General features: G+C 31.6%; 1 protein-coding gene across 2 annotated transcripts in view; it reads left to right on the plus strand.

Moving 5' to 3' along the window:
- LOC127731037 (uncharacterized) overlaps positions 1-26,358 on the plus strand; it is a 167,135-nt gene that overhangs the window by 138,230 nt on the left and 2,547 nt on the right. For both annotated transcript variants that reach the window (XM_052239811.1, XM_052239810.1), the window contains exons 12-21: positions 2,780-2,816; positions 3,247-3,537; positions 6,361-6,405; positions 8,626-8,780; positions 19,106-19,307; positions 20,490-20,606; positions 21,688-21,842; positions 22,102-22,215; positions 22,685-22,799; positions 23,206-23,299. In XM_052239811.1, the coding sequence (XP_052095771.1) occupies positions 2,780-2,816; positions 3,247-3,537; positions 6,361-6,405; positions 8,626-8,780; positions 19,106-19,307; positions 20,490-20,606; positions 21,688-21,842; positions 22,102-22,215; positions 22,685-22,799; positions 23,206-23,299 (1,325 nt within the window). The remainder of the gene's footprint in view (positions 1-2,779; positions 2,817-3,246; positions 3,538-6,360; positions 6,406-8,625; positions 8,781-19,105; positions 19,308-20,489; positions 20,607-21,687; positions 21,843-22,101; positions 22,216-22,684; positions 22,800-23,205; positions 23,300-26,358) is intronic.

A 26,358-nucleotide genomic window follows, 5' to 3' on the forward strand; every position in this document is an offset into this window, starting at 1 on the left:
GACGCTTTATGATGTCTTTACACTACATCCGCTGGATATATATACTAGTCGATTCTTCAATATGTGGTGCGGGATCTGCTCAATCTTTCAGAGCACATAAGATCACCCCGGAACTTACGTTGCTAATTCTTGAGTTTTTTCTATGTTGTGTATTGTAGACTGTTTTTCTTGTCATTGATTTTTGTTTTTGTCATGGCATTGTCAGTTTGATAAGGACTTATGATTCCGTTTTGTATTTTCCTCCTCCCTTTTATCTTTATAATACACATCAGTGGCTCTCATATTAAATCAGTTGTAAAGCCAAATCGAATACAAAGGTAAAGGACATTAAAAACCGAAAACTCCAAAGAGTTGTGCCATAGACGGCTATGGCAATCTGTTCTGGGGGAGAAAAGACCTAAATGTTTCGAATATTTGATCATTTTAGAAACAGCAAATTAAAAGAAAATGTTAAATTTTCTTATATTGTTTGGAAACTTATTGTTTTTGCTCAGTTCTTCTTATTATTTTTTTATTATTATTCCTCTTCCGCTGCCTTTTCAAATAAACTTGTCCGGATCCGTTCTCCAAAACCGCTAGTCAGATTTACTTAAGGTTCCACAATATGTTAGACATACATGTTTAGTGGGGCAATCATGGTTTTGTTTGTGCATTGGAGTCTATAAGGGGTATTTTGAGTAGCAAAAAGAAGGGAGGGGTTTACCTTAGAACCCTATGGTATTTTTAATTTTTTTTTTTAAATGATTATTACTTGAACAGTTAGTGTCAGTAATGACCATGGGAACATATGACCTACTTTCAGGTTAAATGGTCAATGGTCACTTATAGTAAGTAAGTAAGTAAGTAATTATTTATTATAGTGACATGTGTATCATTACATACATTTATACAAGTATATACATAGTAATTTGATATTTACAGCCGGCCCATTGGACCCATATGTCACTTTAGCAATATTATATCATATTCGAAGAACGTAAAAGTTTACAAAATAGAAATATAGAATTAGGCGTAAAGTTTTTTTTTATATGAATGAATGCTCAATTTACAAATTTTGCAGTTGGAATTTGATAGTGTTTCAGTAAATGAATAAGTATTTCGCTATCGTCACTAAAATTGTCTGATGCGGCCATAGGTAGATATTAAGCCTAAGTTTATCATAGCATTGTCAGTTTAACAGAAAATGTTTTTCGTCTTCAACCTCGTGTTTTTCACACAATACACATATTCGGTCCGGTAGCGCCTCGTTACGGAACCTCTCAGTCTCAATGCGTATTGGAAGAATTCCACATCTTAATTGGGCAAGAACCGATCGTTCTTGTTTTGACAGATTTGATGTGATATACTGTTCAAGTTCGTAATTTTCTTTGAAGGTCACAATGTTCGTAGTTTCGGTGATAAAGCGGCGTTGTCTTTCCATTCACTCTCAGCATAACGTAAAAGTTTTTCTTTAGCTTCTTGTATGTTCACTGTTTGTTGGGTTTCATAGAGGTTACTTATTCCACGTTTGTAAAAGATGTCCATAACTTGTGTGCACCATAATCCATTAGACTGATACTCCCACTCGAAAACTTTTTTCGTGAGCCTCTCGTAGTCTATAAGAATGAGACGGTTCCACAGGCGTACCATATTAAACCAATGTCTCTGATTTGGTGGTAACCAGCAAAGTTCGCTGTTCAAGGCTATAGTAGGTGCAAACCAATGTAAACCACATTATTAACGCACTGCTCTATTTTGTATCATATCAATGCCATGAAAAGTATTGTAGCCCCAAACACCAGAGCAATAATCTAAAACAGGGTGATACAGAAGTAAAACACAGTTTGAAAGGTTTTAAATCCAATTTCTTTGTATGAATGTACTTTAGAAATAGCAGCACCAGGCGTTCTCCCACCAGCTTTGGCAAATGCATCCATGACCTTTGACCTTGCCATTTTTTTTTTTTTTTAATTTCCGCAAAATATTTTTAAAATTTCAATTGGAGAATCTTAAAATTAAAAATGTTCTACATGATAAAGCCAATTGATAACAGGTAAGATTTTAGGGGTTTATACTTATGTGGACTTTGTTTGGGAGACTTCGTAACAGCATCCTGTAATTATAACTTCTTGTTTTAAGTGAGATTATCGAGAGCAGGATAAAGCCTTTGAACGAATGTCAATTGATGTTAAAACATTTATTGAATTCTATTTAATGTGATTAGAGATGTTTACTCTAATTGCAAAAGAAAAGTATTTATTTTTTTGTTTACTATATATGTTTGCCTGATTCACAGCTAATCAGACGTTGATTTACGTAACAACTAAATGAATTATTTATTTATAAATGAAGATCGTCGAGAAGAATCTATTTATTTATTCTTTTAATCGCAGTTAAATTCAAGCTAATATTAATATATGCCATCAAACACAATTCTATTGAAAACAAAAAATACATTAAATTATTACTAAATACAACTGAAACTCTTCAGGTATAGTTTTGTTTTATTTATAAATTGGAAATTTTATCCGGAGGACTTAGTTTTTGGTCTGTTGTCCTAGACGATATTTTTTAAATCAAAATTACAACTCATTCATGTTTTGTTTTGGTATCATAATAGAGATATTTCCATTCTCAATTTATTCATTTTATTCATAACCGTTTTGTATATTAACCTGTGCCTACGTTAAACGTACTATAATACAAAACACTACCTCCTCCTTCAAGGCAGTGAAAGTGGTCATCAAATCCTTGCTTTTTTATACTCCAATATTATATGTCTTTTTTTAACATATTTTAGATAGCTGACGTTAAAAGTTTAAAAGGAATTCAACAATGTAAGTTTACTTTTTATACAAACAAACAAATCGAGTTCCAAAAGGCCTCATACTGTGTCGAGGAGCTGATAGATAACAGGGCAGAAATTTACAATTTGTTCTTGCTGCCGGGATCAGGGCAGCAGAATTTAGACAACTCATTCTGTATTTGTAAACACATGCAATATGATAAATACTGCTCGGAAGGAACAATATTCATAAACAAATCTGATAACCGGTTGATAGGATTGTGTTTGTGCGTTTTTTAAAGACAGTAACATTACTTTAAAATTTTGAAACTAGCATACCGTCAGTGGACTTGATAAATAAGGGGCAAACTTATCAACATCTTTTTAAACATAATGACGTCGTAAAGACATTCAACCATTTCAAATTGAAGATGACATATTCTGTAGATATACATATTGATTTTATTATTCTTTCGATTTAGATTTTGGTGTTCAGAACCTAACAATTACAAGCATTTCTGATACTAGTTTTCAACTTAAATGGGTGCAACCGGAAACTTGTTACCAGCTTCTTGGATTAAAGTTAATGGTGAGCGATGGCCAAAATAGAACAACAGAACACAAAATTTTTAAATCTGCGAGAACAGTTTATGTTGGGAACCTCAATCCATCAACATCCTACACGTTTCAAATGTTTACAAAATATGGACCCAATGAGGACAACTTTGGTATGAGTGATCCAGTTGGAAGTTCATTTTCAACAGCAGCTAAACGTAAGTTATATTATTGGTTACTTTTGTGCGTTAGGTTTTAATTTTGTCTACTAAGAAGATATGGTAAAGTTTATAAACACAAAACTAAAATTGTTGATAAATATCAATCATTAGTTATTACATAAAATATACATAGGAGATATGGTAAATTACAAAAATTAGTGTTTTACTTTAAATTATTTACTGAAAATCTTTAGCTGTAATTTTTTATAGATTATTCTTTTTTATAGTATGTCTTAGTGCTTCATACATATGCTTTTAGTGTTAACAAGATACATATATATGCGTTAATGTGGTGCTGAATTTATTACAATTATATTTGCATGCTGCATGCCTTATTTTATTTGTTATGGTATATGTTTTTATATTCGGTGAAAAGCTAATTAGAGCTCACGTTTAAATTGTGTGTTAATATGTCAAATCAAAATAAAGTTTTACTTACTAACTTTACATGTTTTAAAGAAATGGACATTATTCAAGAATGTTTTTGGATAATAAATAAACGACGTTTTTTTTGGTTTTTTTTTTTTGGGGGGGGGGGGGGATGTCCACGAAATACAAGACCGGCTTAAAGCATGAAGATATCGGATTGGAGAGAGAGAATGGGTACCTATTTTGTTAATTCGACCTCTCCTACCACTTTCAACACTTCACAGATATGAATGTATGTTTATTGTAGTTGTGTACCTGCTATTTTGGAAAGGTTTGAGAAATCTGTACCTTTTCCCTCAGACTTTAGACCTTTTTCAACAATATCTAAAAAGGCAGTATCTTTTATTTTGTAATCAACCCTTACATTTTCAACACTGATCATTAAAACTTCATACACTATTGATATGTAACTCAATTCCTCCTAAAGATGGAATGCTACTATATTTAAAAATAGTCCTTTGTGTTGATCGACAGATCACACAAATATGTGTATCTAATTAATCTCTGTTTTATTAGATCATACTCACCTCTTCTCGTCCAATGGAAAATCAGTATTTCCGCTTCTATTTTTCATATAGTACATGGCACTATGAAATGCTATACATGAATGACATTGTATTGTAGACCAGTAATGAACTCTTAATAACTGCTCTACCGAAGTGTACAATCCCATGAAAGTAGCAAAAGAAAAAAATACTTTTGTGTGTCTAATTATAGTAAAAGAAAACAAGAGAATAAAATTCTTAAAACATTTTCGCTGAGTTTTGAATTTTGCATACATTATATAATGGTTAATATATGGAATGAAATAAAATGAAAAGGGGACAAATATTTAGGTAACATTATATTAAATCTGATGTTTATACAAGACATTAGAGTCAATGTTTTTAAAGAAACAATGACTGTTAATATATGAAGCAAAGGAAATTATAAAAATAAATACATTCATCAATAAAAAAGTAAGCATCTGAAGTTGGAACGATCGTTATTTTTATATGTATTGGAAAAAAAATCCATTTGTGTACACTTTATTCATTTTGTCATCATAAAACTATCTAAATGCAATTTCCTGGCATCTGTTGAAATGACTATCTAATATGATTCACTTTCCTTTTATTAACCATGTTAACACTTAAAACTAACCCATATTATTAGATTTTTTTGTATTCCAATGAGAAAGGATAATTTTGTAAAGTCACTCTTTTAAGGTGTGAATATATATGTTCTAAAATGGTCAGACAATACTTAGTCATGTTTTATGAACATTTAAAACCCTCGGCTATGCCTTGGGCTTTAGATATACATAACACATGACCAAATATTGTCTAACCTATACATAATTAATTTTTTTTCCTTGAATGTTCTCCAAATTATGTGTATTTTAGTTTGTTGTACTCGTATTTATTTGTTATAGATTCTCTATGAGTCAATCAAGTTTATGTATCTTAATACACTAGATTAATTTTTTGAGTGTATTTTCACAATCAGTGATTTTTATACACAATAAAAGTTTAACCTGCTTATTTTGTCATCAAATCGCGAAAAAAATCGCGGAAAAAAAAACCAATATACGGTATCAGGGGATTGTTTATGTATTTCCAATTGGTCAAGCATTGGGAACCAACACCAAGAATTCCAAGTGTTGAAGCTGGAATCATCCCTTCAAAAAATTTACGGATACCGTCACGAGTTGGTTACGGAATATAAATGTTTCACGGATGACGACGGATATGTTCCAATTGTTGAAACCACAATCCCGTCCACTTTCCCGCGAATGTGACCTACAGAATAAGACTTATTGCCGGATTTGTACTTACATGAGCAAGACGACGGGCGTCATATGTGAAGCACGATCTGTTCACCCTTCCGGAACACCTGAGATCACCTCCTGTTTTGCTGAGGTTTTGGTTGGTCATTTCTAGTTTTATATGTTGTGTTTTGCTAACTGTTGTTTGTCTTTTAGCCGCTTTCCATTTTTAGCCATGGTATTTTCAGTTTGGTTTCGACTTATAAGTTTGAATATAACTTTGGTATCTCTCGCCTCTTTTCCCAATTTCCTAGACTTAATAACTTATTCATTTGCAGCAAAAGATAGAATAGCTTTTGTGTAATCAACGCCTCCCTCAATTTTCACCCTATATCCTTGCAATTTCATAGAATGTTTGTTAACCTTATGATTTTTTTATTATGGTTTTATCATGGAGTTGTTTAACCATTTTTTCTTTCTTTACATTTTATAATTCTGTGTATTTAGAAGTTCGTTGTAGACCATTTTCCATTGATTAAGAAAAAAAAACGATGCAACCAAGGTATTTGAGTCTGTTATCCATGTTGTAGTTTGTGTGTATTTTATGAACGTATACATTCATGATTATTTCAATTCATTTTCAGGGGAATCATCTTTATCGCCTGGTGGCATAGCAGGCATCGTTGTCGGTAAGATTGGGTACATTGTATTTTGTAACACTTTCCTTTGTGTTTCTTTGATAACACTGTTTTACTTTTTTTAACGTTAGACTAACTGACTATCGAAATTTGGATTTTGTTTTCACTTATGTTATCTAGTCCTGTTTGAAAGTGTCTAAACGTAAGTATAATTATATAACGATACTACAAACCCTTAGGATGACTTATGTCCAAACACTTTCCATATATTAACAAAAGGTAAAAAATTGTACATTTAAAATATTCGACTACAAATAACAATAGATATAAGAAGATGTGGTATGAGTGCCAATGAGACAACTCTCCATCCAAGTCAAAATTTATAAAAGTAAACCATTATAGGTCACAGTACGGTCTTCAACGCGGAGTCTTGGCTCACACCGAACAGTAAGCTATTAAGGGCCCCAAAAAATTACTAGTGTAAAACCATTCAAACGGGAAAACCAACGGTCTAATCTATATAAAAAACGAGAAACGAGAAACAAGCCTACTGACAACTCAACGTTCTTCATTTGATCTTCATGAATTTTTAAACTGAAAGACAATTTTTCTTTCAATTTTCCGTATTTTTGGTACAGTTTGTGACAATTATTTCGAAATTGCCAATTATGAACACTTTTCGTGATAACTTTTCTCAAAACAAAAAGAAGTTTAGGGTTAATATAACAGAGATATTGTGCGACCCTGCTATAACAAATGTTTTTGGGTTTAGCTCACAGTCTCAAGTTTATAAAACATCAATCGGGATTCAAAATATCATTACTAATTAACATTCAAATATATGAACAATGTATGTGAAAAAAAACAATATTAATAATACATTTTAATATACGACAAAGCCCAATATACTAGTAAATGTTTCATTCGCTACGAAACACTTCAATTCGACGTCCGAGTATTCTCTCCTAACTAACCTCCTTTTATTTATTATTTGAATAACATATTACATATAAAATTACAAAATTTACTTGAAATTAACAAAATATTTAATAATATGTAAGTATTTAAACATGAAATTGAATGTGAATATACTTTAGAACAAAGATAATGACAACAGATTATAAAGTAGGTATTTATAAACGTGTTATAATCATATACATGTTGTTAAATCCTTTCGGATTAAAATGACTGATATAAAAGTAAGAGAAAATGTTAGATGATAGTTAAATAAAATAAATTAAAGGAAAAGTTTTTTTTTTTATAATTTGGTATTAGAACTACCAGTAAATTGAAATTTATCCACAATCACAGATTTCCTCCCTGGTCGAATGAGAATGTCCCAAGAGTCTGCTTGTTACTGCTGTCATTTCAATGTCATATTTCCTCAAACATACTGCATGTCTTATATTTTGGAATAGCCTGCAGTGGGGAAGTCCTCTTTTTTTACAATCTGGCTTTTATCGATGTCGGGAAAAATATTTTTCAAGCCAAAATAACTTGCTTTAGCAAATGTTTAAGAGGAATACCTCACATTCTTAGTTAATAAAACACCAATTAGGATTCCAAATATTATGTTAGATTTATAACTTGCTTCATGCACCGAAATGGCTTTCCTCATTGTAGAAGGCCGTACGGCGTCATATAGTAGCTTATATCTACCTCATTTGGTCTCATTGGCAATCATACCACATATCCTTATTATAATTGATTTATTGTTGGTTGTTCGGTAGGTGAGATGTTTGTTATTTTTTTTGTTTATCTCAATAATAAATGTGTGTATCAAATGAAAGAGGAATGACTAGGGAGAATGTTAGAAGTCTTTGACTTATTCTTGTGAATAATAAAAATAATGCTTGCAATTTGAATATGAAGGCATCTTTTGCCTGGTTCTGAGTCCTGAATTACCTGTGTTTGGTACTTCTAAAAATCCGAGAATATGTACGCATTTCTGTGGAATTAGACGTATGTTAATTTTTCAACACAAGACACGATGAGGTATTGTTTTAACATGTCACTTGGTTCGAACTTTAGACAAAAGAGCGATGGCTCCTTTTAATTGAATAATTTACATAGTAACCTATTGGACAATGCATCTGTAGTTTTATCCCTGCGAAAAACAAATTCAACCCCTAGAATATGTTGGTCATATATGTACTATATGTTAAATCCCCCCTCAAAACTGTTTAATATAGATATGTATTATCCTTATACGAATACAAGTAGCATTTTGACTTGAAATTTCAGCATCATCAATATACTTTCATATTTCAGGATTTCTTTTGCTTATTGTAATTTTCATTATCATACTGATCTTATTGCACCGAACTGGACGACTAACGAAGGCAAAGGAACAGGTTAATACTGGGTTTACCAAGATCAGAAATACCATTAAACTAAGAGACCCGGAAACAAAATCGGGTTATAACGTGAGTAAACAATTAATCTATATATGATATCATTAATAGAAACATTTGAATCAAAACTACATGTTATCAGTACTCAGGTTACAATATCCTAGAAAAATCTGATTTATCAAAATCTACGTGTTAGTTAATAGATGTTCTTATATATATGTAGGACTCTAAAGTGCGCTTTTTTCTCTCATTTAAATTAAAGCTTAAACAAATAAATGTTACATATTCCGACAATAATCGAATTTTGTATTTGTAATTTACAATAACGACTGTAAAGGGAGGTGTTCCCATTAGTGATAGACTGTGTGAATGGCAAACTACGCCAATTATCACAATATTTAATACGCCCGAATTGTTAAAAATTCATTTACAAGAAATATAGTATTTTGTGACACCTAAATTACCTTTTTAGCAATTATTACGTGGTCGGTCTTCTAAATTTAGAAACAATCACTTCAGCCTACCAGTAGATTATAATGCCTATCACATATGGTATACCTTAGAATACTAGATTTTGCAAAAGGACTATTTTTACATCTTATGTTCTTTAACGTTTTCAAAGCCCACGAACCTTACCCTATTGGTCCATCGCACTTTAGCTTGATTTACCACCGTACTTTAGCAAACAAACAACCATCGCACTTTAGCGTGAGACACCATCGCACTTTAGGGTAGACCATCGCACTATAGCGTGACCATCGCACTTTAGAGTACCATCGCACTTTAGAGTCTTACAGATACATAAAAAATCATCAATGATACCAGGCTTATAATTTTGTACTCCAGGCCAGACATTAAGTTTCTTTTTTATAATATAAATCCATACGATTTAATAAACCCATTGTAATAACATAAATGGTACCAATTTTAATGTAATTTTTATTGAAAATTTCGTGATTTATTTTTTCTTATGTGGCTCAGTTACGCAGAGTAAAGTTTAGATTATATTATTGATATTTTGAAATAAGTAATGGCTTGAACGGACTATGGGAGTTGGGATAAAAAGGTCAATCTAAGGTTGTCTGTGGAAGCACATAGCACCTATAAATGGAAATAACCGTTCGTTGCATGAGGAAAATATTACCGTTTTAAAGTCATATAAAACTTCCAATTTTACAAACAAGTTGAATATGATGGTTAAGTTTGAATATGAAATACGTGTACATAAGGCTACAACAATTCAATGTTAAGTTCTTTGGATTTTTTCATGAAAAAAAATATGGCAAGCGAGCGTATTTTTTTTTTTTTATTTTCTTTTCTTATTTTTTTTTGGGGGGGGGGGGGGGGTAAATATGCCATTTTTTAGGCGAAGAGAATTACATGGAGCGAGCGAGCGATTTTGATTTTAAATTTTATTCTTGTATATAACAAAATTATTCTTAGGATCAAAATGCTTGCTAGTTGCAGAGTTGTTCAAGGAATTGTTGTTAGGATTCCGGGCGCGGCATTTATTTTTATTTATTAAAAAGTCGCTTTGTCCAAAATTTGATATGGCAAAATCCAAAGAACGAAACATCAATTTGGTGTGGCCTAACCATGACATCCCTCGTTAGAAGTTCGGCAACCGCACAACGCAGGTGCAAAGGGGCAACCCGTTATGGAAGAAAAGGTAAACTAACGTTGAAAGAAGATAATATTAAGTAGAAGAAACGCATGGAAAATATATTTATATAAAAACAAATAAACATCACTCTATCATCTCACTATGTTTCACGTGCTCTATGATGATCTGTTGATTGTTATCAACGTCCTGGTCGGTAAACTCAGGAACAAAAACCTGAAAATTAATAAGCAACCAAGGTTTTTGATCATCAATCAATGGATACGGATTGGTAATAAATATAAAAACACGTTCTCAGAGGACTTTGTTTAGTATATATGCATGCATTGGTTCAATAATTTCCTTAACATAATAATCACCAGAAACTTGTTTTATATGATTTAAAGGAACTGCGATGAAAAAAAGTCAGTTTTCTTTTCATAATAAAAGTAATTTTGATACCTTAATTATCACAGGCGTTGTTACTTTTAAATATATGAGTGCAATTTTTAGTAGAAGTCCCGGTAAATTGAAGCTTTTGATAACGTAAAGTTTTAAAACAATATGAATAAAAAAAAGACGTGGAAAATATGTCAACAAGACAGCAAACAAATGACAAACCTAACAACAACAAAAAACGACTAGAGGTATACATACAGTCTGTAACAATGGAAAGCTATCTATACTAGTCAACCTCTAAATCGTTACGAATGACTATAGCAGCATATCATTATATATCTTTATTCTCAATAAAAACCAACATTTTGACAATGTTTATAATAATTAATAAAATACAATTAGTATGTAAGACATTTTGTCAACAAAAAATAAGGATGACTTCACTCTAGATTAAGTGATTTATTTATGATTTTGATAAATTTGCAAAGTTTAATAAGTTTTTCTTTCTTTTGGATGAAATCAATAATTTATAGTTTGAAATATTTGTGGTCTGGTGTAACTATATTTTTTGTATGATAACTTTTCTCTCCTGTTCAAAAATTGACATTCCAAGATAAAGTAAAACTCGTCCCCGATTTCATTTTTACTATACAGAGTACAGTTTTTGTTTTGTCTGTTGATGTTATATCATCTACCAGTTTCAATGGGTAATTTATGATTTGTTGTTCTAAATCTACCAAAATCTACAAGATGTTTGTTATCTAAAATATTTAAATAAACTTTTGAACTAAAATTATTATTAAATACTAAGAAATTTACAGCTTGGATGATTCTTCCAACAGTAAATGCCAATTCTGTTCAAATTGATCTTTAAGGTTTCTACTAACTGTCAGACGCAGCCAATTCAAATTCATAAAAGTTTGTGTATTACAAATATATGTTAAGCCACATTCATTTAGAAATTTTTTTTATGTGATCTAACCATAACAACCGATCTCCGTTCACATCTGACAACTGAAAACATAAGTTATAAACAATTTTGAACATTCTTGACACTTTTCCAGAAAGAAGTTGATAGATATAAGAAGATGTGGTATGAGTGCCAATGAGACAACTCTCCATCCAAGTCAAAATTTATAAAAGTAAACCATTATAGGTCACAGTACGGTCTTCAACACGGAGCCTTGGCTCACACCGAACAGTAAGCTATAAAGGACCCCAAAAATTTACTAGTGTAAAACCATTCAAACGGGAAAACCAACGATCTAATCTATATAAAAAACGAGAAACGAGAAACACTTATGAACCACATCAACAAACGACAACTACTGAACATCAGATTCCTGACTTAGGACAGGTGCAAACAAATGCAGCGGGTTTAAACGTTTTAATGGTACCAAACCTTCACCCTTTTTCTGAAACAATAGTGTAACATCACAACATAGAAAGACACACTATAAAATATCAACTGAAATAGCTTAACTCAATCAAAGGACATATTAACACCATTGAACATACACTGAACAAATAAATTTGACCTATGACACAATGTAAATACAAAACAAATAAACTAAGGGAAGAATAATAAAAGTAACATGTTATATCGGTAAGAAATGTTAAACAATTAAAGAAAAACAATATGCTCGAACAAAAATATCAGCCATTTGCAATAACTTTAAACACAGGTAAATGAAAATAATTTTGTTGTTAGGTATACGTGTACAGTACCAATAGAGAAAGGAAATATTTTTACAAAATAAATAATTTTGATGTTCATAGTACGAAGTGAAAATTTATAGTTATACCAAACACTTATCAAAGCTGGTATATAGACCAGATATAACCCTGAATAACATTAAATAACAAAAAAGCAATATAATAATGAGCCCAGAATGATATCATTGTACTTTTCGTGTCAATTTTTGGAGGATATCTCCCACGTTCACCATATATCATATACATTGTACGATGGTGTCGAAGATCTTAGAAGTAGCAGCAATTTACAAAATTTTCAGTGGATTTGTTCGATTATTTCATTACTACTGAAACCCCATATTTCAAACCCATACAGTAGGTTCTATCATCTTATCAAGTAATTCGAGCTGTGTTTTGATTGCAAGGCCGTGATTTATGCCTAATTTTAGGACCTCATAGAAAGCAGTAGTAGCTTTGTTGGCTATGGACTGATTCGCTCTCTTAAAGCTCCTATTTCTGTCCTATTCTATCCCTAAATAATTAAAACTATTCACTATTTATAGTTCTATTCCGTTCAATTAAAACTGAAGTTCATTAGAAATATAAGTCTAGAAAAAAATATGATTTTACTTTTATCAGCATTAACTTTCAATGTCCATATAGAGAACAATAATCTTGAAATGAGTCAAGTTGCTTTTGTAGCTCTGCTGGTGATTTTGCCATTAGCACAGTTTCATCAGCATATAAAATTACAAATAACTTTAAACATACTAAGTTCAGTTCAATTTCATTAGAAATTGTTTTCAGTCCATATATGATTTGCAGTTTGATAAATATGACTCAAGGTCGTTCATGAATAAGACAAAAAGAAAAGGGGACAAATTTTCCCCTTGACGTACACCGTTATTGCAAAAAAGGGGGGATTCTGGCTTAAATCAATATAAGAAATACATGACTTTGTATCGTTATACATATTTACAATTATATATATATACATGATACCATTCATATCATTCACTAGCAACTTATATCATAGTTCATCCCGCAAAAAAATTCAAAGTCAATAAATGCGCAAAACATTTTTTCTTTCTTGTTTTTTAGAATTCAAAAAACTTAAGAATTATAAAACAAATTATCAGTTTTTGAAAAGCCCTTACTAAATCTACATCTCAGGATAATATTTTAGTCGTCTGAAAAATCAACTTATCGCATACTAAAAATTGCAGTAAAGAGTTACCCAAGGCAACTCAGAATTGTAATTGGTCTACAATTTTGGGGTCCATTTTGTCACCTTTGTTTTTGAAAATCGGTCTTATATTTTCAATAAGCCAACTATCCGGGACAACGCCTGTTACGAAAATAATATTAATTAGTTGCTCGTAAATTTTGTCTATGAATATATTTTCTGTTGACTTAAAGCTCGTAAAAGTCTAAATATATTTTCTGTTGACTTAATATATATTCATTTGCAATTAAATCCTCCCCTGGGTATTTATTGCTTTTTAGTTTATCAATACATTTTTTAATTTCGTCTTTTGAAATGTTCCTATTTATACTTTCGTTCATACGTCGATCAATATCGTTCGGGTCAATATGTTTAAGGTTAAAGTCTTGCTTGTAATATGGTTCCTCGTTTAATGCTTTGAAAAATTCAAAAGGTTTTTCAATAGGAATGTCTGGTTGCTCCCTTTTTCACCATTTTTCAATAGTCTCCAGAATTCCTTTGAATCTTTTGATTTTAAATTTTTCATGTTCCTTGGCAACTTTCTTTTGTGATCAAGAATAGCTTGATCCATATCTTTTTTGTATCTTTTTTAGCTTCTTTCAAGTCTTGACAGTTTTGATTTGTTCTATTGGTTTTACGTTTTCTGAAATTTTGTCTCTCAAAATTACAATCATCGTTAAACCATCAAATTTTCCAAGTTTCTTTGTTTCTATTTGCTTAGAATTAGATAATTTACAAGTTTCAAATGTGGATTTGGAAAATTATAGAATATTAAACATAAATGATCGAGTAAGCTATTAATTTTTGTTTTATCGGCTGACGAGTACGTTTTACATTTATCTATGTTTCAACCAGCAACTTCGTTTAACAGTAAGGGGGGGGGGGGGGGGGGGGGGGGGGGGGGGGCTAGGATGAAATTTGAAAAAGGCAGGACAGGAGTTTTGAGTAAAAAAAAGGCAGGATGAGCAACTTGGCAAAAAAAAAAGGCAGGATGACAATTTATGTAAAAAAAAGTCAGGATAAAGTAATAAAATCAAAGCATCGTCGATGTTGTGATCCAGCCATATTCATAGCTAGTCTGATATTCTTTCTGACCATACTTTTTTCAATATTTTTTTCTTTTCTTTTCATTTCCAATTTTACTGTTTAATTTCTATGTTATTGCCCACAGGTAGGGAATTTCACAATATTGATGCAAATAATGATACATATATATTGATATTTCAATTTTAGACTCTGTCAGATTTTTTTTTTTTATAAATATTTGCAATTTAATGGTATTGGCATGAATGGAAAGGGAAATCGTCAAACAAGTAATATATTTTTTTATATGCCATTAATAATAACTGGCTTAATAATTTCCAGAAAGAGGCCAATGAAAATAAAATAATAACTAATTTTTACCTAAATAGCAATATAATGGGATATTAATGTAGAACAAACAAATAAATCTTATTGCAGAAAATGCTCAGGTAAGAGTTAAGCAATTTTATTTATTGTTTTAACCAAATTTCTGATAACTGTAAATAATTAATTAGATCTTGATTATTGACTTATGTCAGATGATAATGACACTGGTTTTACAAGTGAAATAAAATTTGCTTGCATTTTTTATACTTTTTTTTACATTTTTGTCTTTTCTCTGAAAAAAAACCACGTCTGATTAATCATTCAGCTAGTTAGCAAAATTAACAGAATATTTTAATGTAGTGTAGATCAAAATAAATACCATTTTTAGGACTATATACTGTCCTTTATATTTAGGTCATTTTGACACAGCAAAATATAAAGAAAACGTTAATTATATACAATGTTTCTGTGTTAAGAAAGTTTATCAGGAAATTGAGTTCTTTTTCGCAAAATAAACCCACTAAGTAACATACATTTATAACTCGACTTTGAATGATATATAATGTTTCTGTATTAAGAATGTTTATCAGGAAATTGAGTTCTTTTTCGCAAAATAAACCCACTAAGTAACATACATTTATAACTCGACTTTGAATGAAAATGACCCCTAAATGGCTAACAGATATTGATATAAAGAATAGTCCATGACGATCCTTGTTAAGAGTTCATGAAATGTACACAGATTCCGTTGATTTTGCCAGTTGAACAGACTACAATGAGATTAGATACACAAAATGTATATAAACATAAAGGTCTTTTCAACAGTTGTAGTGTAAATCAGTTGTATTTTTTGGTTGACATATACATATATATGCAATAGATCATTGGCTTTTCTACACATTGATACTTTACGATATCTATACGAAAAAAGCCGATTATCTGTTTATCGTTTAATTGCTGGTCTTTTTCACCTCCCTAAAACAGTTTTAACGCTAGATGAAAGCAAGCTTGATAGCGTCTCCTCACACATTATGACGTCGCTGAAAAATTTTGGTTGACATATATATATATATGTATAGATTATTGGCTTTTCTACACATTGATATCGTAAAATCTCAGCCAGCGAGCCACAATGAACCTTTTTGGCGAGTGAGCGCAGCGAACGAGCTGAAATGAATCACATTGTGTCCTCAGTGGGTGATATTTTTACGATATCTATACGAAGAAAACCTGATTATCTGTTTATCGTTCTATTACTGGCTTTTTCACCTCCCTAACCTGGCCTCAGACAGATTTTACGCTAGACGAAAGCAAGCTTGATAACGTCTCCTCACACACTGTGACGTCGCTGATTACATCTCCTCAGACATTATGACGTGAGTATTGACGTTGCTGATAATGCCTGCTCTCGTCTCAAAGCCGTGATACGAGAATTACGGAGCGACTGAGCAGGGTGACGTAGGGAAGGGATGGGATATGCAGCACATAAAGTTGAGAATTAGTACATCTATATTTCAGATCTGACTAGACTAGAGACTGCATGTGTTCAAACCTGACGTCAAACTATGTACTATAGAAGAAGAGACAAATAATGTCACATTAAATCCTATCACATTACATCTAAAGATAACAATAATCTAAAGTCAATTATATTACGATGTAAATGGAAGAAATTCCCGCGCAAATGTCATGACTGGGATAGACCAAAAAGAATTTTAGGTCTATGTTGTCATTCACATTCCGATCAATTTTCTCAGTTAAATAAAATATATATGTTAACTATATTTATATTGGTTTTGAATTTAGTTACTCTATCAGAAAAATGATTTATTTCTCGCAGACAACCCTTAATACTATACACCAACTCGACACTGAAGCTAAAAACCCCTAAAACATAATGGTATATGGAATCGTCCAAACTGAATTCCTAATATTGATAAAAGTGAAATATGTTGATTCAGAATTGTGTACACAGAAATAAGATCAGAAATAAAGCCCTATGTAAGGTGGGAAAAAAAACCAACTGTATAAAATCATTGGTTATTAAATTTGCTTCCATAAGAACCGTGAAGTTAAAATTAATAACGATTACGTGTATCCTGTCAACCCCTGAAAAAATAATACTGTCTCTTGACTACTTCCGCGAGGGACTGACTGATTTTTACATCGAATGACCGTGAGGGCATTCCGGTGTATTGCTGTCGCCTAGATTTCCATTACGTAACTTTCGTATTGGGATTGTAACCGATCTATAAACATGATAAATACGCGGACATTATCGAGTGCAAAATAACATTCCTTATCGCTTGTTATAAATTCATTTTTTCAATGGATACTCCTAAAAATATTTTTTTAGAACATAGATTAATAATATGAAAATGTTTTGTCGTTAGAAATATGTATAAAAGTAAAAAATCTTTAATATCTATGCACACGTACAGAAAATGTGTGTTAACGCATGCGGAAGAATATCTCAAGAACGTTTGCAATCTTCCCTGAATTGTTATCGGTCCTCGCTCTCTCTCAAGGACCGATAACTCTGCATGGGAGATTGAAAGTTTGGCGGGAAAATATGAATGCCTACTCAAATCCAATCTATTAGAAAAATCGAATTATAACAGAAACGTGTCCACCATGCACTTGCACTGCACTATTATTAATATAGTAGAATAGAATGATATACAAATGGATGAAAATTATATATATATGTAGGACTCAAATCTATGGCGGGTTCCAGATCTATGGCAGATTCCTAATCTATGGTAAATATGACGTCATGTCATCCCAAATCTATGGCAGTTTTTTTTAGAATCCTAATCTATGGCAACTTTTTAGTTTCCTAATCTATGGCAATTTTTTTAGTTTCCTAATCTATGGCGGATTTCTAGATTTCAAATCTATGACAGATTTTCTGCAAAGGTCGGACCAGTCAGTGCATATCTGACCAATGATTTCGAGGTTGAAATGTCCAAAGGTAGCAAAAAAGCTGCTTTTAAATAAAATCCAGTATTAGAAAAACAAATTAGGACTATTACTAGGAAGCATATACATAACCGTTTGTAAAATGAGCACAGACTGTAGGTTTGAAATCATGTGCCCCGGAAGAATACTTATTTTCTACTCTGTGTATACTAGTAGTACCTGTGTGACCCTCTAAAAAAATCCGTATTTCTCCAACAGTACAGTTTTTCGACATATTTAGAGCGGAAAACGATATTAATATCTATTAGAAATCTATATCATATTTATTTTTTCCAAATCTCAAGAAGGATTGTTTGCTACAATAGTACAGGTAGTCACTGTTATATAGCTGACAAAATACTTTATGTTGTGTTACTTCTTACAGAAAATTAAAGAGATCATAGGAATACAAAAAAATAGCATAAAAACACAAAACAGCAAACCAAAATGCACGGTAAAAGCTCGTACAATTAAGGGTGATGCCAACACCAGCAACACGAGAAGAAGAAAACAAGGGTAGAAACAAACACAATTTTGAATTATAATTTATTTATTAATTTTTATCCTTGCAAACTTGCTTTTCGATCTTTTTCTTTTCCTTTTGTATAACAAAACCGTCGTCGTCATCGGCAGCTTCAACGTTCCATGACGTTATTTAATTGTGACGGAAAATTACGTAGTATCCAAATCTGCCATAGATTTGGAGAAAACAAAATACTGCCATAGATTTGTGTTATGTTTGGCGTTTGTGACATCATATTTACCATAGATTAGGGATTTGCAGAAATTTGCCATAGATCTGGAACCCACCATAGATCTGAGTCCTACATATATGTAACTGTAATAAACAAATATTAATATAATATATAACAACAAACCAGAGTATACTGATTTGTATCACTTCAATATCATATTTATTACGGTGAGGTTGAATTCCCTGTCATTTATTTATCATCCACGCACGAACTTGTCTAAGAAAAAAAAATTATATCTGTACATTAACCTCACTTTCAGGTATAGAGATGTGATTTTTTTTTCTGAGACAAGTGCTTGTGACCATCCACAAGAACTTGCAGTCATACGATGTTCAGTACTTCAGTACTTTGATTTAATATATTGTTATAGAGTATGTTAATTAATGAGATAAATTGTTTAACATTTCAATAGAACCGAGCATATTCTGGAGTAAACGAAGATGAATATTATATAGAAGGTGGAATACAGATCTCAACTAGCTTAGCACCCTTGTCACGGAAGTCAATATCACTGGAGAGTGAAATAACTCGTGGAAGATTTGCTATAATTTATAAAGCTATTTATTATGGTAATAACAAGGACGCTGAGACTGTTGTTGCAAAGACTCTTAAAGGTAAAAAGAAATTATACTAGTGTTGCAAGTAAATAAATTTGAAGACGAAACAAATATTCTGTTATTAATGTCATTAGAATTGTGTACTTTTATTAGCTCACCTGGCCGACAGGCTAAGTGAGATTTTCTCATCACTTGGCGTCCGTCTTCCGTCGTCATCGTTGTCCGTCGTCGTAAACTTGTACAAAAATCTTCTCCTCTGAAACTGCTGATCCAAATTTAACCAAACTTGGCCACAATCATCATCTGGGTATCTAGTATAACTATGTGTCCGATGACCCCGTCTGCCAACCAAGATGGCCGACATGGCTAATCATAGAACATAAGGGTAAAATGCAAGTTTTGCCTATTATTTTGAAAACCGCTATGAAAAGAGAAAATCTGACAGGGCAAAACTGTTCAGAATGTTTAAGCTCTACCTAAAAATGTTTGCTTATTAGATAGATAGAAACTTTGAATAGCAAAAATGATCAACAAGACATAGAGCTACAAATAAGTCAACATCGCCGAAATATTCAGTTGACTCCTTTTTAGAGTGATTGACTTATAATAACGATTTTTACATTTTTTTGGTATTTTTGCCTTATATCTTAAAAACTATATTAGATAGATAGGAACTTTAAATAACAAAAAACGATCAGCAAGACAAGATCTACAAATAAGTCAACATGACCGAAATTGTTAGTCGAATCCTTATTGAAGTTATTGCCCTTTAATGACGATTTTTCCCTTTTTTGCCGATTATCTTGTAATAGACAGATAGAAACTTTAAATAGCACAAATGATCAGTAAGTCTTAGACAAGATCCACAAATAAGCCACAAATAATCGAAATCTTCAGTCGACTCATTATTGGAGTTATTGCTCTTTAATGATGATTTTTAACGTGTTTTGCCTATTGTCTTGAAAACTATAATAGATAAATAGAAACTTTAAACAGGAAAAAATATCAGCAGGATAAGATCTACAAATATGCCAACTTGATTGAAATTGTCAGTTAACTCTTATATATAGTTATTGCCCTTTAAAGATGATTTTTACTAAAAAGTGGCCATTGTTTCTCAGATGGAAAAAATGTATTACTGTGTAGTGCACGTGATTACAATGTATTTAGATAATTTATTCATATATAAGTCTGACAGAATATTATGTATTTCTAAGACGACTTAGTTAAACATTTTAGATCAAGCAATTGGTGATGATCTAAAAAAGATGAGGACAAAAATAAATTTCTATGCAACAAAAGTTGGCCATGACAAACACGTACTTGATTTTAAAGGATTTGTTGAAGACGATGTTCGTAAGTTTACCATACATAGTCTTATTTTATTGTTACTAGTTATACAAAGTCAGTTAAGCTGAGCAGTACTGTTTGTGTAAATGTCTTTTTGATAAACATTTAAAGTTATGTCACATATGTGGAACCTCAAAACTTTATAATGGTTTATGTATATATATGTTGTTTGTGCTGTATTTAGACCCCTCTACCAAGAAATTTGTTTTGCATGCACACGTATAAAAATTGCGGTTTTTATCCAACGCAATCATAGGTTTGAACGTTGTTTTCAATTTAGACTTGTATATATATATATATATATATATATATAAAACATTTTGAATCTCAAGAAATGATAATCGGACTGACTGTAATGTTAACATGCAGTGCCATTTCTGTAACGGTTTACAAAGCATTACCCATTATTATTATTTTAATTCAAAAATTTTTAAAAACATTTCCCTGAGCATTGGTTCCTTTGTGCATATGTTTGATAATCTGACAAATAATTGCTTACATCCACTTTATTTGAACTTTGGTGGATAGTTGTCTCATTGGCAATCATACCTCATCTCCTTATTTTTAAAAGTATATAAAGTTTAAAATATCGTTCAGTTCAAAGTGATCATATACATGAAAATGCACCACATAAGCTCACTGATTTTATTTTATTTTTAATTCTCAAATTTTATTAAACATCGTTTACATAGTGTTTAATTTGGAATGTATATAATGTATAAATGCTCTAAGCATATGATTACGAATGCGGCCATGTCTTTCAAAAAGCAAGATATGTCACTGCAGAAATATGTATTGTGGTAATCTGTTATATTTTCGACTACTTCAATATTTTAGTCAGTCCAAAATATTTATTTTTCCGAATTGTTAATCCCTTACTATATAAATATGTTATTTGATTGTTTTCATTTAAAACAAAATAGCAAGTTTAATTATCTATCTTTTTTGTCGCAATATTTCTATTTATTAATGTGGGGAATTTCTTATCTGTTTTGTGAACATATTCATTGATTTCACTTATTGAACATAACCAAATGAAATAGATTAGTCAATTAAACTAAGTTTACTTGTTTAACTAATTACGTAGGAGGGCCCTTCATGGTGCTAGAATTTTGTGAAAATGGAAGTTTGAAGGATTACCTCAGAGAAAATAAATCAAGAGTCAATGATGACATGACGGAGAGATTGTATCGGATATCATATGGAACTTGTATGGGGATGGACTATTTAGCCTCAAACGGGGTAAGGATGATATAACTTCTCGGAACTTTTTAATTTGTTGAATCAATCGAACATTTATGAATCGCTAATTCAATACAAATACGATGACTGTAGTCACAATAATTTGCTCGACCCAAAAAATGTTTTTTTAAAATTACGAATAGATTTCAAGATGATTTCAAGGCTGTATCATTTCATAACTTTTCATATACTGAAGAATGCGACGTGTTAAATTGCTTTCATTCTTTTCATTCTGATGTTTTTATCATATGTCATTTAGATTGTCCACAGAAGACTTGCAGCCAGAAACATACTTCTTAACTTCTTGTTAGAACCAAAAATAACCGGATTTGGACCGGACCCAGATGCTGATAAGGATAATGACGATTCCTCTGTAAGTACATGCATTTGTTTACAAAAATAAGGATAAAATAAAACGTCATACAGTACTTTTATCGTGAATCAAAAACAGCATTTTTTAACTTTTTTTTTAATCAAAAAACATAGTACTTAATGGCAATGTGCAACTTCTATTTATTTTTGATCCAGATAATTTCTTTTTTTTTTCAAAGCAAAACATATTCTTTGCCATAACTTGAAAAGGGACAGGCATGATGTATTCGAAACTGTACTAAAACTACTGACTGTTTTTAACAAAAACCGTTCCAGAAACCCTCTAAAATGATTCAAATGTGCACCTTCATATTATTTATTCAATTGTGTTCTTTTGGTTTTCCACACATGTTAAAATTAGGAAGCAGGGTATCTGTGATTTTTTGTTTTTTGTTTTGTTTTAATCTTTATTCTAAATCGTGGTAGAAATGCAATGTCATAAAAGTCAAATATAAATTTGATGGTTGCAGGAAAGGATTCCTGTGAAATGGATGGCTCCTGAGTGTATGTCAAGCACAAAGAAAGCCACTGAGAAGAGTGACGTTTGGTCTTATGGAATAGTCCTGTGGGAGATTTTCTCTATGGGTAACTTTTTTTACTGACTAAAGACTTTAATATAAAAGCTATGCCTATTACATAGGTAAATCTACCTTTATATATTGATACAAATAAGAATATCATTTAAGCCATTATCTTATCTATAGTGCTATCAATAAAAGTCGTAAATTGCTAAACACAGAAACTTCATGGCTTGAGAATTTTGTTATTACTGTTAGCCAAACGTGTTCAGAAATAAAAAGTAGAAATATATATTAAACAAAAGAAATGGAATAAGAACAAAAAATCATAAATTGTGGAGCATTTTCCTTACCTTATGCAATCGCTGTTCATTAATAGTCCATTTATGTAAATTATGAAGTATATCTTCTGCTTCTACTTGTAATAAACTTTTGACACATTGAGTTTTTAACATTTGAGTTTTCTTCTAAAGGCGAGACCCCATACCCTGATATAAAAGGCCCACGTCTGCCAGACTGGCTCAAACAGAATAATAGAATGGCTAAACCGGAATACTGCGATGATACGTAAGTAAAGACATTAATTGAACATTATATAATTTTGTGCATATATGTTTTTTGTCAACTTTTGATCCAACATATTTTTATAATTATACGAAGAAATGGTGTGCAAATAAGCGTGTTTCGTTATAAGTCCACCATATCCAAACATTGCTCCAAATCAATATAAAAAATATAATAGAAAGCAACAGTAATCAAACGAAACAGTTTTTATTCAATTTCTTTGATAGATCAGGATTGATTAAGATAAACGTTACACTTCTTTCACAATTTAAACGCATTCTATCAAATTGCTTGGGTAAAAAGTAAAAAAAAAATGTTTTCTCCAGCAGAGTTTGCGAACCAAGGCAAAGGGTGTATACATACGAATAGTGATGGAATATACGAACTTAAATATTTCACAAGACCAATTCTGTTTTACAACTGTATTAATGTATGTTACAAGGTATGCAACATTTCCAATATGTTTTACTTACGGACTCATTGCCGTAAAAAAAACCACCAAACACGTTGTTCAAATGTGTGTGTGAAGAAAACTCGTTAAAAATACTAATAATCGGCGCTATATATGGGTGGATTGAGCGTTCACAAACCCCTCCAATTTATATTCATGTGTGTGCTTGTGAATGTCCCAAGTCAGGAGTTTGTAATTAAGTTATTGTCCTTGGTTGCTGCTTGTTTTCCGTTCATTGTTTTGTCATAAATCACCTCGTTTGTTTTTCGTTTGAATTGTTTTACATTTTGTCATGTCGGGGCCTTTTATAGCTTGCAATGCGGTATGGGTTTTGCTCATTGTTGAAGGCTGTATTGTGACCTATAGTTACTTACATCTTCGTTATTTGGACTCTTGTCGATGATGTATCATTGGCAACCGTACAATATCTATTTATTTTATATTATAATTTGGTACGCCAGACGCGTGTTTTGTCTACATAAGCCTAAACTTTCCAATCTAACGGAATTTTGACAATTTCTTTTAATGCAATCCGGGAATGAAATCTACATTATGTTATTAGGGATTTATTTCTATATATTTGTGATCACGCCTCATCCGTATTCAAGGCTGGTGAAGGAAAACGGACTGAAACTGGGAAACAAATTGAAAGTATTCGTATATTTTTGGTTCTGTGGTTATGTTAAGATGCTAAGTAAAGATTACGGTAATCAGTTCTAAGTAACATCTGAAAAGGCAAGACAAGTATATATATTTTTTTTGTGTGTTTTTTTCCCCTACTCTTTAAATGAATCGTTTGACAAACTTGCCAATTAGTAATAATGATAAACCAAGGTAGTCTGGAGGTGAGTTCCTGTATAACTTTAAAAATTACGCGTTTTAATATTCATATATTTGGAGGCAGGGGTTTCAGCAAGAGTAAGCTGTATGCAATCCTATTTTGTCGGTGATGTTTATACATTATTGAACCCGTAAATTTAGATACAATCACTCTTATTGATCCATTGTATATATATATTTCCTTAAATGTTATCAATTTAACAATGTAGTAACATCCTTGCATATTTTCTTTTTCTGGACTAGCATTGATTTTTTTTTAAATAAATCAAAACATTACTTAACATGCATTGATATACAATAAGGAACACTTATGGTCCTACATCATGTCGATACGTATATTTCGGCATTTCACAAGGTGAAAAGTAAAATAACAATAATACCAAACTCCAAGGAAAATTCAAATGCATTTCTTCTGTTTATGGCGAATTTACACCACATCCGTTGAATGTGTACTGATTATTATTTGGAACGGATACCTTACTATTTCCCCAATTATACTTCAATGCAATTTTACCATAATTGAAGGATTATTTTTTATTCCCTATATTATACTGTCAAATTTCAATTACATTCTCATAAAAGTAGCCTCCTTTGTGGTGTCTTGGAGATTTCTTGAAGGGTCATGACACGTATTTAAGAGAGCTACACTATTTTGAGTATTAATAGGGTCATTTTATTCACTTCCTGGTTAAAATCGAAAATAACATTAGGACCATTTACTAAGACAATCATCCACCCAATACGTTTCAGAATCACTCAAAATTTAACAGCAGTTAAAAGTTTGATGAATACCCTTTGAATATACTGCAAATTTAAGCATCTTTACTTAATTATCATCTCGGTACAGTATTCCATTTAAAAGATAGTAGACTTATTAAAGGGTTTCATTTGTGGGTACTGAACTGGTATCCAGTTACTGGGATCCTATTCTATTATAGTCTTGGAAAAATACTTATTTATAAGTTGTACGTGGCTTTTAATTAGATTTCAGTAACTGTACGTACTCTTAGATCGATACGTTGAACAGTTTTTGTTATTTTGTTTGTGTGTTTCAGTATGTCATTATCCCGGGTTAAAGAGAGAGTTGAGCGTTCACGAAAATATCTAATATTCTTTATGTGCCTGTTCCAAATCATGAGCCTCTTATTCAAGGGTTGTAGTAATGTTGGTTGCCGTCTTCCGTTTTGTTTTTAGTTGATTATTTTATTATAAATCCAGCTGTTTGTTTTCTCAATGAAAGTTTTTTACACTGTCCTACTAGGGCCATTTATTGCTTACTATACGGTATGAAATTCGCTCATTGTTAAAAGCCTATAGTTGCTTACATCAAGCCCCTTAGGGGTGTTGTGGATAGGTGTTGCATTAGAAATTCTACCACATCTTCTTATTTTTATTTTACAACCGCTGGGTCAATATCACTGCTAATGAACGTTTGGTCCCCTAGTGTATCATAGCTCATTAGTTAGTGCTTCTATGCTGACATGAAATATCAATGATATAGTAATTTTGAATTTCTGGTTTTCAATGCTTTTTCAATTTTGGTTGATTGTGCATTTTTTTTTATTCGACTGCCGTAGGTGAGTCTAATGCAGATAAGACGCGTGTCTAGCGTACAAAATATTAAGCCGGTGTCTTCGAAAAGATGTCTTACAAAGCAAAAAATTATGTATATTGCGTTTGGAGTTCTAAAGGGCACAATGTACAATATCTTATATTTTGTCATTTGTTTTAAGCTGTCAAAAAATGGGGCTAATGTTTGACTGATAATGGG

The sequence above is a fragment of the Mytilus californianus genome, unplaced genomic scaffold, assembly GCF_021869535.1.
Source record: "Mytilus californianus isolate M0D057914Y unplaced genomic scaffold, xbMytCali1.0.p SCAF_2, whole genome shotgun sequence".
NCBI classification, from domain to species: Eukaryota; Metazoa; Mollusca; class Bivalvia; order Mytilida; family Mytilidae; genus Mytilus; species Mytilus californianus.